Raw genomic sequence first — 20,587 nt, 5'->3', positions numbered from 1 at the left:
AGACGAAAATAAAACTGCAAGAAGGAAAGAGGCAGACTGCTGATGAAAGAATCTGATTACCTAAATTCAGCCTGGCTTCAATCAGGACACTTTGGTTCCCTTTATTGTTCAAGCCTATTTGATCTTAGATTTTGGTCACCTGAAACTGAAAAATGCTCAATAAGTACACTGTCCTGAGCCCCCACCCTTATCTTCCCTCTACAGCCAATAAATTGCCAAGGATTATGTACTTTTTGTGTGTATATGGCAGCTTTTCCATTATCATGATCATCATCTCACTGTAGGTCCTCATGTTAACGACCTAACTAATCCTTACAGCCAATGTTTCCTTATTGACTGTCCCCAGCCACACACACACCTTACATATCACCAGAGCAGAAACGGTTTTAAACTACTGCTGAGTGCAAGTCACACAAACAGCCATATCAACCAGCTCCAATGGATCCCCACCGCACCTGTCCTGAAATTCAAATTTCAGGTCCTGGCATTCAATTCCTTCCATCACCTGTTTCCTGTCACTCTCTGCACTACAGCCGAATCCCCTACACATTTCTCAGATGCGCTTCCTCCTTTAATCGGAGTGGTCTTCTCACTGTTTCCTGAATGTGGGATGCATGCACCAACGCTCCTTGACCGCTCACCCGATGACATTGCAGCCCCTCCTGTCTGCGAGTTCCCATCACTTATTATCTTCAGGGCTCAACTCAAGTTTTGTCTCTGCTCTGAAGTCTTCTCACATGAAGGCCCCAGTAAGGCTTACTCTTCTGAAATACTGAGGTCTGTCTCATGGAAAATGAATTACACCTCTGGAGAAGGAGCAGCACCTCACTCACGGGGAGCCACACAGCAGCCACGTGCGGCGGCAGATGGGGATGAGAGGGAACAGGAGAACCTCACTCCCGAGAAAGGAGCCTTGCCTGCTGACTGATGATTCTGGGGTGAGGAAGAGAGACTGGCATGACCAGCTGATGAGTGTCTGGTTCCCGGGACATGACAGACAATTCCTACAGTCTACCTGTGGGAACAGATGAGGCTTGGAAGAAGACACATAGAAACAGGTTTAAATTCTATAAATTAGAATTTACAGGGGGTAGGAGATAGGGGTTACACGTTGTCTCTCCTTCCAGATGACATTTTGACTTGTTAAAGAAAACCTAGCATAGGAACATTGAATACCTCCTGACATTGGTGTTTTCAAATGACTTACGGCACTACAAATATAAAGTTATAACAACAGCATACCAATTTTAACATACCAGGACCAAGGACTTTATTCTATGAGAACTACAAAAGACACAACACAAATGAAGACCTAGAGGAAAGTTTACAGAGTTTTTTTTTTTTTTTTTTTTTTTTTGTGAGACGGAGCCTCGCCCTGTCGCCCAGGCTAATTTTTTTTTTTTGTATTTTTAGTAGACACGGGGTTTCACCATGTTAGCCAGGATGGTATCGATCTCCTGACCTCGTGATCCGCCTGCCTCAGCCTCCCAAAGTGCTGGGATTACAGGCGTGAGCCACCATGCCCGGTCAAGTTTACATAAATTTAAGCATCTTAATTTGATGATCTACTCTACAGTCATTACAACAATAAATATAAGAACTATTTAAACATATGGAGAGATGAAGGAGATGGGATGGGAAAATCTGCATATGAGAAGATAATGGACAAAGAGATCTGCTGGATTGAGATGAGATAATGGGTGTTAAATCCAACAAACACAGCTCTGGAAACACAGAAGGGATTCAACATAGATCAGCTCCTTTTCCCTGAGGAAGCTGGATAGATGATCTTGTTCTCTTTACTTTTATTTCTAAATTTCTTGCTATGTAGTTAAATTATACTTCTGTGATAAATTCAATACCTGTTTTTAAACTATAGATTTTTGGCTAAAGTATATAATATGAGAATAAGACGAACCTATTTTTTGAGACTTACTGCTGAGTAGAAAGAGAGGCAACCAAATAACAAAATTAAGTCCTGCAGAAAGACATCAGACACGACACAGGAAAAAATACAACAACACAGGTGCATATAATTTAAAAAGAAAATCGTGTGGCGATGTCATCACTAATAATTGTTATTACGAATGTATCCACAGCTGTGGGAATATAAGTGATAAAGATGAATTGTTAATAAAGGGCAATAAATGATCTTTCCACGGGTACAAAAAAATAGAAAAAATGAATAACACCCAGTATTTGATAACACAAGAGGTGACTATAGTCAATAATTACTTAATTGTACATTTTAAAATAACTTAAAGAGTGTAATTGGATTGTTTGCAACTCAAAGGATAATTGCTTGAGGGGATGGATACTCCATTTTTCTTGATGCACTTATTTCACATTGCATGCCTGTATCAAAACACCTCATGTAGCCCATCGATATATACACCTACTATGTAACCACAAAATTAAAAACTAAAAAAATTAAAAATAATAATAATTCTTTCTATGCACCTCTGAGAGTTGACAGAATTAGGGTCTGAATGAGAATATAAGGCATGAGAAGGATATGGCTTCTTCCCAAGACATGTTACAGAGGGATGGAAAGAAGACTGTGTTCAACTTATAACATCTTAAAGGGACCTCATGACCTCACAGGCCACAGCAGGCTACGGAGCATCTGGGAGCTGAAGAAAGAGAACTTCAGTGATACTTAAGTAAGGGTTAAGAGATGCACTCCAATTGCATTCTGAAGACAGATCCCAACAAGACCAATGACATCAGCTAGATTTTTTTCAGCCCAAAGTAATAAACCTGCAAATTATCAGAACTTGTTCACTACTCCGTACTTGGCTCTAATATGATTAGTAAGGTGGCAGTGTCAGAATCCTTGAGAAAATAATAACCAGAACATCTTAGAATTTATTGTGCCCAAGGAAGGAGCCCTGTCAATAGACAAATGTTTATTTGAGATATCAAAAAGACAATTTTAAAACTTTAGGAAAACAACAGGCATTATCCCATGGCAATATGTTTTATGTCCAAATTTCAACTCTATTATTTCAAGCTATGTGTGTGACTTTAGAGGCAGCTTTGACTTCAATTTTTTAACTTAAAAAGATAAGAGTATTTAGAACACAATGGGAAATGTTACATAATACTACCTTGTAGACCTCCGAGCAACCACTATACAAAGAGACACTGTTGTTATGATTGAGGACAACATCGTTCATCAAATGTGAAAAGCTACCCAAATGAAACCCAGAAAAAACATGTTCCACTGAAGAAGAGAGAAATGGGCAAAGTAACCAAGGAAAGAATATTTACAGTGAGGCTGGGCGCAGTGGCCAAGATGGGTGGATCACAAGGTCAGGAGTTTGAGACGAGCCTGGCCAACATGGTGAAACTCCATCTCTAGTAAAAATACAAAAATTAGCTGGGCATGGTAGCGGGAACTTGCAATCCCAGCTACTCGGGAGGCTGAGGCAGGAGAATCACTGGAACCCGGGAGGCGGAGGTTGCAGTGAGCCAAGATTGTGCCACTGCTCTCCAGCCTAGGTGACAGAGCAAGACTCCATATCGGAAAAAAAAAAAGAAATACTTACAATGAAAAGGAACATTAAAAGGAGGCAATATAAAGCAAAGTGAGTTAAAGCCCAGAACACATTAAGACTTTCAAACACTGCTAAACACAATCAAAGAGATTTTTTGTATACTCGTAAGAAAAACCAGAAGAAGCTGCACTCTTTTGACAAAGCTCATAAGGCTAAGAAAATAGACAGGTCCGGATCCAAGATGGTCGAATAGGAACAGCTCCAGTCTACAGCTCCCAGCATGAACGACGCAGAAGACAGGTGATTTCTGAATTTCCGACTGAGCTTTGGTGACAGTAGTGGTTCTCCCAGCATGGAGTTTGAGATCTGAGAACGGAAAGACTGCGTCCTTAAGTGGGTCCCTGACCCGAGTAGCCTAACTGGGAGACACCTCCCAGTAGGGGCTGACTGACACCGCATACAGCCAGGTGCCCCTCTGAGACGAAGCTTCCAGAGGAAGAATCAGACAGTAACATTTGCCATTCTGCAATATTTGCTGTTCTGCAGCCTCCGCTGGTGATACCCAGGCAAACAGGGTCTGGACTGGACCTCCAGCAAACTCCAACAGACCTACAGCTGAGGGTCCTGACTCTTAGAAGGAAAACTAACAAACAGAAAGGACAACCACACAAAACCCCATCTGTACGTCACCACCATCAAAGACCAAAGGTACATAAAACCACAAAGATGGGGAGAAACCAGAGCAGAAAAGCTGAAAATTCTAAACATCAGAGCGCCTCTTCTCCTCCAAAGGAACGCAACTCCTCGCCAGCAACGGAACAAAGCTGGATGGAGAATGACTTTGACGAGTTGAGAGAAGAAGGTTTCAGATGATCGGTAATAACAAACTTCTCCGAGCTAAAGGAGGATGTTCGAACCCGTCGCAAAGAAGCTAAAAACCTTGAAAAAGGATTAGACGAATGGCTAACTAGAATAAACAGTGTAGAGAAGACCTTAAATGACCTGATGGAGCTGAAAACCACGAGAACTACATGACGCATGCACAAGCTTCAGTAGCCAATTCGATCAGCTGGAAGAAAGGGTATCAGTGATTGAAGATCAAATGAATGAAATGAAGCGAGAAAAGAAGTTTAGAGAAAAAAGAGTAAAAAGAAACGAAAAAAGCCTCCAAGAAATATGTGACTGTGAAAAGACCAAATCTACGTCTGATTGGTGTACCTGAAAGTGACAGGGAGAAAGGAACCAAGTTGGAAAACACTCTGCAGGATATTATCCAGGAGAACTTCCCCAACCTAGCAAGGCAGGCCAACATTCAAATTCAGGAAATACAGAGAATGCCACAAAGATACTCCTCGAGAAGACCAACTCCAAGACACATAATTGTCAGATTCCCCAAAGTTGAAATGAAGGAAAAAATGTTAAGGGCAGCCAGAGAGAAAGGTCGGGTTACTCACAAAGGGAAGCCCATCAGACTAACAGCGGATCTCTTGGCAGAAACTCTACAAGCCAGAAGAGAGTGGGGGCCAATATTCAACATTCTTAAAGAAAAGAATTTTCAACCCAGTTTCATATCCAGCCAAACTAAGCTTCATAACTGAAGGAGAAATAAAATCCTTTACAGACAAGCAAATGCTGAGAGATTTTGTCACCACCAGGCCTGCCTTACAAGAGCTCCTGAAGGAAGCACTAAACATGGAAAGGAACAACCAGTACCAGCCACTGCAAAAACATGCCAAATTGTAAAGACTATCAAGGCTAGGAAGAAACTGCATCAACTAATGAGCAAAATAACCAGCTAACATCATAATGACAGGATCAAATTCACACATAACAATATTAACCTTAAATGTAAATAGGCTAAGTCCTCCAATTAAAAGACACAGAGTGGCAAATTGGATAAAGAGTCAAGACCCATCAGTGTGCTGTATTCAGCAGACCCCGCTCACCTGCAGAGACACACATAGGCTCAAAATAAAGGTATGGAGGAAGGTCTGCCAAGCAAAGGGAAAACAAAAAAAAAGCAGGGGTTGGAATCCTAGTCTCTGATAAAACAGACTTTAAACCAACAAAGATCAAAAGAGACAAAGAAGGCCATTACATAATGGTAAAGGGATCAATTCAACAAGAAGAGTTAAATATCCTAAATATATACGCACCCAGTACAGGAGCACCCAGACTCATAAAGCAAGTCCTTAGAGACGTACAAACAGACTTAGACTTCCACACAATAATAATGGGAGACTTTAACACACCACTGTCAACAACAGACAGATCAACGAGACAGAAAGTTAAAAAGGATATCCAGGAATTGAACTCAGCTCTGCACCAAGCAGACGTAATAGACATCTACAGAACTCTCCACCCCAAATCAACAGAATATATATTCTTCTCAGCACCACATCACACTTACTCCAAAATTGACCACATAGTTGGAAGTAAAGCACTCCTCGGCAAATGTAAAAGAACAGAAATTATAACAAACTGTCTCTCAGACCACAGTGCAATCAAACTAGAACTCAGGATTAAGAAACTCACTCAAAATCGCTCGACTACACGGAAACTGAACAACCTGCTCCTGAATGACTACTGGGTACATTGAGAACTGAAGGCAGAAATAAAGATGTTCTTTGAAACCAACGAGAACAAACACACAACATACCAGAATCTCTGGGACACATTTAAAGCAGTGTGGAGAGGGAAATTTATAGCACTAAATGCCCACAAGAGAAAGCAGGAAAGATCTAAAATTGACACCCTAACATCACAATTAAAAGAACCAGAGAAGCAAGAGCAAACGCATTCAAAAGCTAGCAGAAGGCAAGAAATAACTAAGATCAGAGCAGAACTGAAGGAAATAGAGACACAAAAAAACGCTTCAAAAAATCAATCAATCCAAGAGCTGGTTTTTTGAAAAGATCAACAAAATTGATAGACCCCTAGCAAGACTAATAAAGAAGAAAAGAGAGAAGAATCCAATAGATGCAATAAAAAATGACAAAGGGGATATCACCACCAATCCCACAGAAATACGAACTACCATCAGAGAATACTATAAACACCTCTACGCAAATAAACTAGAAAATCTAGAAGAAATGGATAAATTCCTCGACACATACATCCTCCCAAGACTAAACCAGGAAGAAGATGAATCTCTGAATAGACCAATAACAGGCTCTGAAATTGAGGCAATAAGTAATAGCTTACCAACCAAAAAAAGTCCAGGACCAGATGGATTCACAGCCCAATTCTACCAGAGGTACAAGGAGGAACTGGTACCATTCCTTCTGAAACTATTCCAATCAACAGAAAAAGAGGGAATCCTCCCTAACTCATTTTATGAGGCCAGCATCATCCTGATACCAAAGCCTGGCAGAGACAAAACCAAAAAAGAGAATTTTAGACCAATATCCTTGATGAACATTGATGCAAAAATCCTCAATAAAATACTGGCAAACCGAATGCAGCAACACATCAAAAAGCTTATCCACCATGATCAAGTGGGCTTCAGCCCTGGGACGCAAGGCTGGTTCAACATACGAAAATCAATAAACGTAATCCAGCATATACACAGAACCAAAGACAAAAACCTCATGATTATCTCAATAGATGCAGAAAAGGCCTTTGACAAAATTCAAAGACGCTTCATGCTAAAAACTCTCAACAAATTAGGTATTGATGGCACCTATCTCAAAATAATAAGAGCTATCTATGACAAACCCACAGCCAATATCATACTGAATGGAGAAAAACTGGAAGCATTCCCTTTGAAAACTGGCACAAGACAGGATGCCCTCTCTCACCACTCCTATTCAACATAGTGTTGGAAGTTCTGGCCAGGGCAATAAGGCAGGAGAAGGAAATAAAGGGCATTCAATTAGGAACAGAGGAAGTCAAATTGTCCCTGTTTGCAGATGACATGATTGTATATCTAGAAAACCCCATCGTCTCAGCCCAAAATCTCCTTAAGCTGATAAGCAACTTCAGCAAAGTCTCAAATTCAAGATTTTGTATCTTGATTTGATACAAAATCAATGTGCAAAAATCACAAGCATTCTTATACACCAATAGCAGACAAACAGAGAGCCAAATCATGAGTGAACTCCCATTCACAATTGCTTCAAAGAGGATAAAATACCTAGGAATCCAACTTACAAGGGATGTGAAGGACCTCTTCAAGGAGAACTACAAACCACTGCTCAAGGAAATAAAAGAGGATACAAACAAACGAAAGAACATTCCATGCTCATGGGTAGGAAGAATCAGTATCATGAAAATGGCCATACTGCCCAAGGTAATTTATAGACTCAATGCCATCCCCATCAAGCTACCAATGACTTTCTTCACAGAATTGGAAAAAACTACTTTAAAGTTCATATGGAACCAAAAAAGAGCCCGCATTGCCAAGTCAATCCTAAGCCAAAAGAACAAACCTGGAGGCATCACACTACCTGACTTCAAACTATACTACAAGGCTACAGTAACCAAAACAGCATGGTACTGGTACCAAAACAGAGATATAGAACAACAGAACAGAACAGAGCCCTCAGAAATAATGCCGCATATCTACAACTATCTGATCTTTGAGAAACCTGACAAAAATAAGCAATGGGGAAAGGATTCCCTATTTAATAAATGCTGCTGGGAAAACTGGCTAGCCATAAGTAGAAAGCTGAAACTGGATTCCTTCCTTACACCTTATACAAAAATTAATTCAAGATGGATTAAAGACTTAAATGTTAGACCTAAAACCATAAAAACCCTAGAAGAAAACCTAGGCAATACCATTCAGGACACAGTCATGGGCAAGGACTTCATGTCTAAAACACCAAAAGCAATGGCAACAAAAGCCAAAATTGACAAATGGGATCTAATTAAACTAAAGAGCTTCTACAGAGCAAAAGAAACTACAATCAGAGTGAACAGGCAACCTACAGAATGGGAGGAAATTTTTGCAACCTACTCATCTGACAAAGGGCTAATATCCAGAATCTACAATGAACTCAAACAAATTTACAAGAAAAAAACCAACGATCCCATCAAAAAGTGGGCAAAGGATATGAACAGACACTTCTCAAAAGAAGACATTTATGCAGCCAAAAAACACATCAAAAAATGCTCATCACCACTGGCAATCAAATGCAAATCAAAAACCACAATGAGATACCATCTCCCACCAGTTAGAATGACGATCATTAAAAAGTCAGGAAACAACAGGTGCTGGAGAGGATGTGGAGAAATAGGAACACTTTTACACTGTTGGTGGGACTGTAAACTAGTACAACCATTGTGGAAGTCGGTGTGGCAATTCCTCAGGGATCTAGAACTAGAAATACCATTTGACCCAGCCATCCCATTACTGGGTATATACCCAAAGGATTATAAATCATGCTGCTATAAAGACACATGCACACGTTATGTTTATTGCGGCACTATTCACAATAGCAAGACTTGGAACCAACCCAAATGTCAATCAATGATAGACTGGATTAAGAAAATGTGGCACATATACACCATGGAATACTATGCAGCCATAAAAAATGATGAGTTCATGTCCTTTGTAGGGACATGGATGAAGCTGGAAACCATCATTCTCAGCAAACTATCGCAAGGACAAAAAACCAAACACCACATGTTCTCACTCATAGGTGGGAACTGAACAATGAGAACACATGGACACAGGAAGGGGAACATTACACAACGGGGACTGTCGTGGGGTGGGGGGACAGGGGAGGGATAGCATTAGGAGATATACCTAATGCTAAATGACGAGTTAATGGGTGCAGCACACCAACATGGCACATGTATACATATGTAACAAACCTGCACGTTGTGCACATGTACCCTATAACTTAAAGTATAATAATAATAAAATAATAAAAAATTAAAAAGTTCAGTGTTCGAGTTCTCTGTCTCTTGGCCTCTGCGATGCCTGCAGAAACCCAGTCGCAACCCATTCATTCATATTCCTCTCCTTAGAGCCAGGAGTTAGCGCCCCAAGGGCAGTGCTGAATCCCTGGACAGGACTCGGGATAAATGCATTCCCCCTGCTGTCTCTCAGAGGCACAGCTGTGAAACACATTCTACCGGCTTCCTGAGAGCTTCCCAGGGAGTTCATGCCCCAGTTGCTCACAGAAGTGACCAGCTCAATGACACCCCCTTTTGGTGGATTTTTCTTCTCTATTCCATTCTTCCCTCTTTTATGAGCTCACTTTCTAAAAGAGGCTACCTGCACAAACGCCCATCACAGGCTCAGCTGTCTAAGAAAACTCTGGCTGGGAGAGTGGACTTTCCAGAATGGAATGTGGGCAGTATTCTAAAATACTAAATAAAATGCAATAGGAAAATCAAAGGGATGAATGTCACATGGCATAAAGAAGGAGGTAGAGGACATCTGCCTAGCCTGCCAAAAACAAAACAAATTGACAATCAACCCTGGCCACCCAGGAGATGAGCTTTGTCACAGCAATTCTTCCTCATATCCCAGAAAAGAGAAGAAGAAATGAGGACAGTAGAATCAACTGTGACATCCAAAAAAGGAAGGCTGCCCAATCTCTTCTCTAGAATGTGTCAACTGTGATTTATGAAATGACATATGCTATTTTCATATTGCAATGTTTGCTTATCTATAGGTAAGATCTCACTATTTCTTATATCATGTTATAATTATATTCATGAAGATGACCATTGCACAGACAAGTACACTGTGAAGAACCGTGAGGAGAGATTTTACCCTACTTGCAAGCTAACAAATGAGTCTGCCAGTTTGTTTCATGGTTGCGGCAGAAGACTCCATGGGTCAAAGCAAAGGACTGTATTACTTACAGCATAGCAAACAATATAAGCATCAGCATATTTGCATCAATTTCCTTGCCTCCAAGTCCTCTGGGGGAATATGGATGGGCACAGATGGATGTGTGCACACGCAGTGGGTTACATGACAAGTGAGGAGCCCTGAGCTTAGGGAATTCAAAGTTTTCTATGGGCAGCAGGCATTGCTTGCCCTTTGGCAACACTGCTGAAATAAATCTCTTATAGTTCAAGATGTATTGATAAGCATGTTAAGCTTATTTTTATACATGAAGAATAACAAATTGTTATTTTCTATGGTTATTCACAGTATCTCAAAATCTATGTGATATTTTACTAGCTTAGTTTTATTATAATTTTAAAAGACCATTTGGGTTCCTTTGTTAGTGGACAAGAATAAAAAGAGATAAATTAGTTACTTTCTTAAAGCTAAGCAACATCATTTTCTATTGAGGAACCCAAAACTTTCCTAACTTTTACAAATGTTTGTAAATTGTAGGTTCTGTGACAGCCTGTGCTATAAAATTTCATAAGCTTATAAGAGCTTTCTTAACACAGCTGTGGACTTTTCTCCTGGTGTTGTACAGCAGTTCAAATTAGCTCAAGAATCATAAACCCTATATTTGAACAGCTATATAATATTATATATTTATTTTCCCATTTGATGTTGCATTACTTTTTCTACCAATCTTCTTACAATAAATTCATAAATATCTTAATTATAGCAAATGTGAAGTTCTTAAAGATGAGAATCATCAAACATATTTCTATTACAGAGATATATTCTTCAAAGTCATCTAAAATAGAAACCCAACTGGGAGACACCTTAAAAGATTATCTGCCACAACAGAAGCTTTGCTTACAATACTGTTCTCTTTGTATTTGTGTTAATAATTGATTTGTCTTTGAAATTAAATTAGGAATCTACTATATCTAGTGGTCTTGAAATCAAAGCCCCCTCCCCATTCCTTATCTTCACTGCTGTGTTCAAAAAGACTAGACTCCAGGGACGTGTCCAAAGCTGGGTTAAATATAGGATGTCTGAGAGACACCCTTCTTTCATAGTTCAAGGGTAAGCATGTAGCTGTATGTGTGTGGAGGGGCAGGTGGAGGAGGTTAGCTGTATCAGGGTAGGCATAATACTATATTTTAAATCCCTCCTTCTGTTATAAATGTAAGCTGAAAATAGTCTCTGCTCCCAGCGGCAGCAATCGTAAACTCGCTTAGTTCTGCCTGTAATTTAATTTAATTTAACATGTGACATTGAGACAATGTTTCTTTTAATTCACATATAACTTCTTCCTCACCCACATTCCAGCCAAATAAACACATACTTGTAGAAAAATGTGACTGTTTTCCTGGGCATCCCAACAATTCAACTGTCCCTAAAACACCAGGTTCAATTTAAACTCTATTAGCTTGTCTGAGGGCTAAGATATCTAAAAATCCAAGACAAATTATCATTTGCGTATATGGAGGCAGCTCTGATTGAACAGATATCTAAAACGGTTAGGTAATATTTTAGATCAAATCACTCCATCAAGTCAAAGACTAATTCAACTGTTTGTTCAGTTTCCAAAGGAATCCTTCCATTTTGGTCTAGTGTTCCATAAACATTGACTTTACATGAAAAGGACAGTGAAGAGATCTCTTGAACCGGCCAGAAAGTTGAAGCTCAAGGTTGTAGAAGATTTGAGCTACCAAGTCCAAGCCTTCTAAAAGATTCCCAATATGTATATATATATCATTTTCCTAACTCTACATTTGCCTGAGAAACAATGACATTCAATAAACTTTTTTCCATGGGATTTACTTACAAAATAAGTCAAGGAACTACAAGTTATATATATCCTGGAAAAATATACTATTATACATATATATTATATATTCAAAACTCCGTAAAGCATATAAAGTATAAGCATATACTGAGTTATAAGGCATAACTCAACATGTTATTTTAACCTAAAATTTTCTTAGGACCTCAATTGCAAATGCTTTAATTGCCAATGGTTCATAAACACATCTGTGAATTAGAAGCAAGTAATATCCTCTGTTTTTATACTCTCAAAAAATGTGATTATACTTAATCAAAAGTAATTCAAACCACAGCCCAGGCAATACATACTAGACCATGTCTTCTTGGTAATTTAATTCTTAGCAATAATTTTAATTGCTGCCTTATTAAGTAGGTATGCTACTTAAATTACAATCCTGTAGTTACAAGGTTAAAACTATTTTAAAATCTCAAATGTTTTTAGATTTCAATCACTCTTCGTATTATTACAACAAAAATGTTCATTAACTGGAACACATGCAGTATCATTTTTTAGCCCCCACTTTATATTTTTTAATATTACCAGAGTAGTCATTTCATTATAAAATTTTAACCAAGCTAAGCATATACTCCGTTTTTTAGAAAACTAGATTTACTGTAGTCGTGTTAAGGCTATCATAGTAAGCAATGAATTTCACACTTGTCTTTTATACAGTACCACAACACGTCAAGCAGATATATGAAATCCTTGACAAAAGACATTTAAAACAAACAATTCCATGCTTTATATGTCAAGTGGAAAAGGAATATTTTTTCTACAGTGACAGAGCAGACTTGACATGTGCACAATCATGTACAACCAAGCGTTTGCAAATGCTCTTACAACGTGGAGCAACCAGGCCTAGAGACAAGCAACCTTTCAGGTAAGAGTCTCGTCAAAGGGGCGGAAGCCCATTACAGAAGACCAGATAACAGTCAGTCTGACGGGTTCATTCAGATATTCAAGCTTTAAAAAGTACTTTGAAGACTGATACAGATGTCCTAGGCAATAAACTTCCCAAAAAGAATGAGGAACAATCCCAGTGCCAATTACATCTTTGTCATTCAGAAATCCAGGCTAATTTGATTTAGAGACATACATAAACGAACTGTTATTTCTCATAATTGTTTTTTTTTCAGCCTCTTTATTTTTAATCTACATCTCTTAGGTAAAATGCATCAATTTAACTACATTTACTTATTCTGAGTTTTTCTATTGGTCCATGTTTCCTTTAAACACAATTTTGAATGGTTTTTTAAAGTAACCATTTGATTTTGAAACCAATTTACAGAAAACATGGAAGAACTATGCTAATATGCTGTATCACCCCTGAATACTTCAATGTACATTTCCTACAACAAAGATGTTCTCCTATATAACCATAATATGATCGTCACACTCATCATGGATAAAATTCCAATATTTAATCCCCAATCTTGTTCAAGTTTCACCAATTTCCAATCATGTCCTTTATAACATAAGCATTTAATGCAGAATAGTATTTAGTTGCCTTGTTTTCTTAGCCTCTGTCAATCATTCCAATGCCTCCTTCCTCACTCCACTCAACCTCTGACAACTTGCTATAGGTCACCACCAGTGCTGTCTCCTGTCTCTCCAGGTCCCCACCCTTGCTACACTGTGGATGCTTTCCTTACTCTGCTGGTTTCTGAATGCTCTGCCATGGTCCTGGGCCTCCCTACTACCCAGCATGGATGCCTAAGCTGAACTGAATGACCTTGGACTGAATTGTTCAAAAAGAGAAGGGGAGAGGAAGAGGAAGAAGAACGCCAAGTAATTTGATTTTTCTTTTTTCATGATCAAACCAATGTCTTGGAATTGATTATCACTTCCATGGGCTACTTATGCTCCGTACTGTTTGTATAGAGTTTGGTGAAAATGAATCAAGGCAACTGAACTACATTTTTTGGGTTTTTTTTTGAGACAGAGTCTCACTCTGTCACCCAGGCTGGAGTGCAGTGGCACGATCTCAGCTCACTGCCTCCTCACAGGCACCTGCCACCATGCCCTGAAATTTTTTCATATTTTTAGTAGAGACGGGGTTTCACCGTGTTGTCCAGGCTGGTTTCGAACTCCCGACCTCAAGTGATCCACCCACCTCAGCCTCCCAAAGTGCTGGGATTACAGGTGTGAGCCACCGCGCCCGGCCTGAACTCCATTTTTTATAGAGTACCATTTGACACTAAAATTAAGAGTCTGTTACTCATCTGCAGAATCTCTCTTTAAATGGTATTACTAAAAGGTCCAAAATGAAACATCTGTAAAAATAATTATTCCTACACTCTGTGAGATCTCTTTCCTGACACATTTCACATCTAAGTGAGTTTCCTAACTAACCCACACACACTCTATAGTAGGCTTACCCTTCTTTCCCCAGGCTGGCTGGCAAACTTGCAAAACATAACCATTTAGGGGAAAAAAATGAGGCAATTAAAATTAAAAGTGTTTTAGGCTAAGTAATGAATAAATTAACCCACTGAAAAGTTACATCAAAGGCTATTACTCAGCATTTTACCAATTACAGGAATTTCTGCAAAATCTGCCCAGCCATTTGTTTGTGTATCCCTGGGATCAGTGCCCAGAGTTCAATCTTTCTCTTGATGCTTCCTGCTGTTTTCAGGGACTCAATGAGAGCAGTAAGTGACCTTTCACTCACTGCAAGTCTATGGGCACTGAAGTTAGGAAAATATTTCCCTTCATGCAGAATCTTCCTAACAAAGCTTTCCATGTATTTGTCGGGTCAAATAACATTCAGATAAACTGCACATAATCCCCAAAATGCCAAATGTTTAGAGAGCTTTTTTTTTTTTTTTTTTTGAGACGGAGTTTTGTGTTTTGCTCTTGTTGCCCAGGCTGGAGTGCTATGGTGGGATCTCGGCTCACTGCAACCTCCATCTCCCAGGTTCAAGCGATTCTCCTGCCTCAGCCTCCCGAGCAGCTGGGATTACAGATGCCTGCCACCACGCCCGGCTAATTTTTGTATTTTTAGTAGAGACAGGGTTTCACCATGGTGGCCAAGCTGGTCTCGACCTCCTGACCTCAGGTGATCCACCCACCTCGGCCTCCCAAAGTGCTGGGATTACAGACGCGAGCCACTGTGCCCGGCCTATAGAGCTCTTCCCATGAAGAGCCATTTCATGCCATCATCAACAGGCTGCCTTCGTGGGTGGCCAATGTGCTTCTCGAAAACCAGCTGTGAATAACGTGAGCAACTCATGGTGTCTACATGAGAAGGAAACTTCTAGATGTCCATATTGACTTTCTTCTTGGTATTGAAGGTGGTATAATTATTACAGTTACATAGTTTTATCTGGAAGAATTACTTGATCTAAAAGGTAATTTAAAATTAGTAAAATTTATTAGATATGAGGATACTAAGTTTCATCAACGAAAGAAGACTGAAAACACCCACAGTAGTAGTATTGAAATTTTACGTGTCACTCAGCAACTCGCGAGAGTCCCGTCTGGTGCTGAGTCCATTTGGAATATCTGTCCCTGCCCTCCCCTCCTCCAAAAAGATTGTTCACTATAAACGAGAAGAGCTTAATTTCTACGGGCTTTGTAATCCTTCCACTGGATTCCAAGCAAAATAACTATCAATACAACTAATCCTGAGAATAAAAAGTAATCACAACTATGCAACAAAAACAGGAAAGGTGGTGGCAGGGTCTCACTCAGATTTCATTGCTTTGCTTTTCTCCAGGAAGGTCTTTTTGAAGCCCTGTTTATTCAATAGTAAGAGTGACCTCTAGTGACTTATTTTGTTGTTGTATTTTGCCAGTTGATTGGTCAATTACTCTAGCATGCCTTTCTATAAGTAACTCATTTATGTGTTTGTTTAAGCCAAACGGCAGTTTCCATTACAAGACCCAAGGATTTTGATTTAAGTAACAACGTTTTATTCACAAAGCCTTCTCACAAAAGCAGATTAAAGTTGAATCTGAAACACGGTACAGCATCTGACCAAAGGAATCCGGAGCTTGTTTTTTGGAAGGGCACACCAAGTGTAGGATTAACTGAGGCGCAACTGAATCATGATGCACAGTGAGTTCATGAACCCATGTGCGTGCCCTGTGTGTGAAGAACCAACCCACCCTTGAGCCCGCGGGCAGAACAGCACTGAGCTACGGCAAACTTTTCATGACAGCTTAGGAGAACTGCTGAAAGCTACCCTTGGTTATCCTGCAATAATCTAAATTTCCAAACATGGCCACTAGCGTTTATTGGAACTTATTTCGAAAGAGATTTTGGTAGGAGAGGGCTGAGGCTGACAGCGGGGAGATGCCACTGAAAGAAAAATAAAAGTGATTTGAGAAGGAAGAGGAAGACATTTTAAAAATTCTAATCTCATGGTTTGATTAATCAAGAAAGAAAGACAACTCTCTGATAGAGATTTACTCCAAGCCGAAAAAAAATGTGCAATGTTGTGTAAACATTTTTATGTGTGATAAAATATGGGTACATTATGTTTTGCTCATCTGTCTGGAATATCATCATTACATTAGAATCATAGCCCATTCTAGAAATAAAGGCTTCCTAGGTGTTTACCAAATTAAGGAAAATAAAAAACAGGGAACCCGATGGCAAATTAAATAATGTAAAATATTAGCATCCAGAGAGGAATCATTTTCAAGATCACCTAAATGACTGGCTGAGTTTTGTCTTTAAGCAAGAACTTTCTACTATGAGAAACGAAGCCCCCGACAGGGGTGTTCAAGTGCTATTCCCTTAGTAGTTAGGGCAGGTTATTAATTTAGTTTCGCCTACAGGCGCTCTGTCCCTACACTGCATGGAAGTTAATTAGCATTTTAACTCTGAAGCTGCCAAGGTCGGCAAAACTGTAAGCTGCTAACATCTAAGTTGATGCAGTATGATGTAATGTCTGCCAGTTTTTTCCCTGTTAGACTTAATTCCTACAAAATATTACAATCCTAAAAAGGAATAAATGACAGCATTTGCAGGTTAATCTCTTATTAAGATGCTCTTTTCAGGTTTTACAGAAGCGTCCACTTTCTCAATGAATATTCAAGTACATCGATGAAAAAGCCAAAACATGCATGGTATAACTTAGACTCCCCCACAAGAGGAAAGTCTATTGTAAACAAAATCGTCTTTTTCGGGTTGCAATTCCAAATATTTTTTTAAGGTTCTTCATGTTCAGGAGCATGTTCTGCAATTCCACTTCCAAATATTACCGATAATAAAAAAATACAAAGTTTTCCAGACAGCCTAGCGCAAGTTTTAAACCATTTGCTGTACTTACGTGGATTTCCTGCTCCCACGGGGCTCCAAGTCTGAGTGGGGAGAAGCAGCAGCACCTTGAGGACGGCCCAGGCCACCGAAGCCATGCTCACTTCAGCCAGGCGCCCTGAGACCCGGGCACGGCGACGGCCGCTCTGCGTCGCTCCTGCTCTCACTCCCGCTCTCACTCCCGCTCTCACTCCCGTCCCCTGCGCGGCTCCGACGCTGCTCTGTCTCCCCTGTCCAGTCTCTCGCTCTCTTCCTCACGCACTGGCAGCCTCCCTCGGCGCTGCAGACCCTCCCGCCAAGCCACGCCCGGCCCCAGCGGCGTCTCCGAGGTCGGCCCCGCGGACTCGCGCCGCAGCTTTCTGGAGCGCTCGGGGCCGCGCGGCGCCGCCCCAGGCACGGAGGCGGCAGGTTCAGGCGCGTCCCGGACACTAGGCGCGGGAGGCGGCCGGCAGCAACGCGAGTCAAGAAGCGAGCGGGAGGGACGCCCCAGCTCCGCCTGGCGCTCTCCTCCCGTTATACCGGCAGCTTCCTCCGTCCCTCCCTCCCACCGGGGCGGGGCGGCCGCGGTGCACGGACTCGCGCCAAAGACCGCGCCGTCAGCCTCCGCCTGCAGGTGGAGAACGCCAGGCTTTATCACTCCGCTGTTCACCCAACGCAGGGGCTGCACCCAGGAAAATCCTGTCCTGTTTGAGTTCAAATAGGGAAGATGGGGCAGAAATAACTCTGCGGCGTGTACTCGGGCAGACGCGCGCACACTTTGATTTTGCTAGGAATTCTGACTTGTAGAGAACCAAGCTGGGAAACCGGGCCAGGAGCAGGGAGAGGCCGGTGAGCCTGGGTTGTGCGAGTGCAAGCCTTTATTTAAAGTTTTAATATTTTGTCTATCATGGGTTTTTTTTTTCTTTGCGATTACATTCAATTTTAAAACTATTTCATTCATTCAGGATTAGCGTTACTTAACAGTTGCTCCTGAGACTAGTGCGTTAGTCCCTTCACCCTAGTCCTGGCCTTGGTGGAAGTCTAAAATTTACGTTTTATTCCAGCTTTCTGTCCAAAAGAGCAACCCCTGCAAGTGTAGGATGAGGAGCTCAGTCCAGCAGCAGCTAACACTGCACTCCTTGCGCGCCTGCTGTGTGCTAGAGGGAGGGACGGAGGCGGGAGGCGGGAGGCGGGAGGCAGGGGGCGGGGGGGGGGGGGGTCTTTCTCTTTTCTCTTCCTCTGCTTCTCAAATTCACAGTAGGGGCAAAGATTGACAAACTCACTCACATTACCACCACCGCGAGTTTCCAAAAAAGAAAAAAGAAAGATAGTAACTTCTTTAGATGGTATCTCTAAGAAATAGTGTATTAATCTTCCCTTTGGAAAGACAACTTTGAAAGGCTTTTTCATTAAAATGAATTCAAATGTAATACTAATAGATGAAGAATCTTACAAAGTCATTCTTGAATTATTAATTGGGTTCACTTAAACTACTTTTGCACAAGAACTCTGTAAATAGCACGTCTTTTATTACAGAAAAAATTATAAATCTAAAGTTTTGATTGACAGATCAGTTGCCTACAGTGAGACAGAAAGAGAGAAAATGGAAATCATTTTCTAAATTGGACCTAGAGTAAAACAACAAATGTCAATCTATTATTATACCAATTTGTCAGGCATCAGATGGAGTCTTTAAAAATGTGAACTTGGCCGGGTGCAGTGGCTCATGCCTGTAATCTCAGCACTTTGGGAGGCCGAGGAGGCCAAGAGGTCAGGAGATGGAGACCATCCTGGCCAACATGGTGAAACCCCGTCTCTATTAAAATACAAAAAATTAGCCGGGCGTGGTGGCGCCTGCCTGTAGTCCCAGCTACTCGGGAGGCTGAGGCAGGAGAATCGCTTGAACCCGGGAGGCAGAGGTTGCAGCAAGCCGACATTGCGCCCTGCACTCCAGCTTGGCGACAGAGCCAGACTCCGTCTCAAGACAAAAAAAAAAAAAAGTGAACTTGGGTGTTCAAAGTGTTAGGCTTAATGGAGAAAGGCCAAGAAACTTCTACGGTGGTAGACATTTGCAATTAAAAAAAATGGCTTCATTAAACTGTAAAATCACTAGCGTAGTGAGGGTGAATGCATTTTTTACAACATTGGAGGAATATATTTATGAATATTATTCCCAATACATAAAATATACATTTTACACACTTATAGGTACACTCAAAATTTGTTCCAAATTGTTCATGTCTAGTAAACGTATATACACTATTTTATATGGTTAAGCCAATAAACATCAGCATTTTCTTCTAAGACAGGAAGCTTGTAATTGTTTTGATTCCCCTGCTTTTGACTTAAAACTTATTTAGGTTTATTCTACTTAAGTTGTTTGGTTAGGGGACTTGAAGTCCTTAGACATAAATGTGTGTCTTGAAATGCATTTTATGTGGCTATAATTGCTGCTATGTGGTTATTATTTATATCAGCATAGACACTTGCTGTGGTGATAATGCTGGCAATGACCTTTGCAGACTAAGAGTAGTGAGGCTCTAGAAATTACTTTGCCTAGTAGAGAAGCATCCGTCACAATCATCACACACTACACACTTACTGAACAAATGAAGGCATGAATTCGAGATGGCCGATGTAACTAGAACACTGGATGTCCTAGAAAAAATATTAAATATCACAAATATAAATGTTTTATGTGTTGCTGCTTTATTTCCTTTCTTCCCTACTTTCCATGATAATGCAATTTAAACTTTGAAACTTCTTACTTACCTTCTATTTAACCTTAACATGGATAATAAATACAATTATATTTTTTATTTCAATCTGGATAATGGTTGCATGATTCAACCAGAATAAGAAGGGAATAAGATCTACTTTGTAAGAGCACATATTTAGGAAGTGAGTATATTTATGTTGGAACAAATGATGATACTGAGGTGTGTTTGATGACTAGCTTCTGGATTATAAGAATGTAAATGTTTGTTAAGATAGACTCTTTTGAAATTTGTTCTTGAATATTTTGAATTACAAAAGGAACATTTTTAAAAGAATTGTATAAGGAAAATGTTAATAATTGCCACTACCATCACCCCAACCCCACTGAGGTAACCAATGATACATAACAGGCTGACAGGCTGGTATGTATCCTTATGTATCCTTGTTTTGGCTCTTCTTCTTCTTTTTTTTTTTTTTTTTGAGACCGAGTCTTGCTCTGTC

The 20,587-nt window shown here is 40.4% G+C and overlaps 1 protein-coding gene across 10 annotated transcripts in view; it reads right to left on the bottom strand.

Annotated features, from left to right (window-relative positions):
* The window catches only part of LOC117977962 (contactin-associated protein-like 3), a 238,102-nt gene extending 220,169 nt beyond the window's left edge, over nucleotides 1-17,933 (bottom strand). For all 10 annotated transcript variants that reach the window (XM_055092007.2, XM_055092009.2, XM_055092010.2 and 7 more), the window contains exon 1: nucleotides 17,403-17,933. In XM_055092007.2, coding sequence (XP_054947982.1) covers nucleotides 17,403-17,487 — 85 coding nt within the window. In that variant the 5' untranslated portion in view covers nucleotides 17,488-17,933. The remainder of the gene's footprint in view (nucleotides 1-17,402) is intronic.
* Between the last annotated feature and the right edge of the window lie 2,654 nt (nucleotides 17,934-20,587).

This window comes from Pan paniscus, chromosome 11 (assembly GCF_029289425.2).
Source record: "Pan paniscus chromosome 11, NHGRI_mPanPan1-v2.0_pri, whole genome shotgun sequence".
NCBI classification, from domain to species: Eukaryota; Metazoa; Chordata; class Mammalia; order Primates; family Hominidae; genus Pan; species Pan paniscus.
The sequence above is the reverse complement of the archived record's forward strand: the minus strand, read 5'-3'. Positions and strand labels throughout refer to the sequence as shown.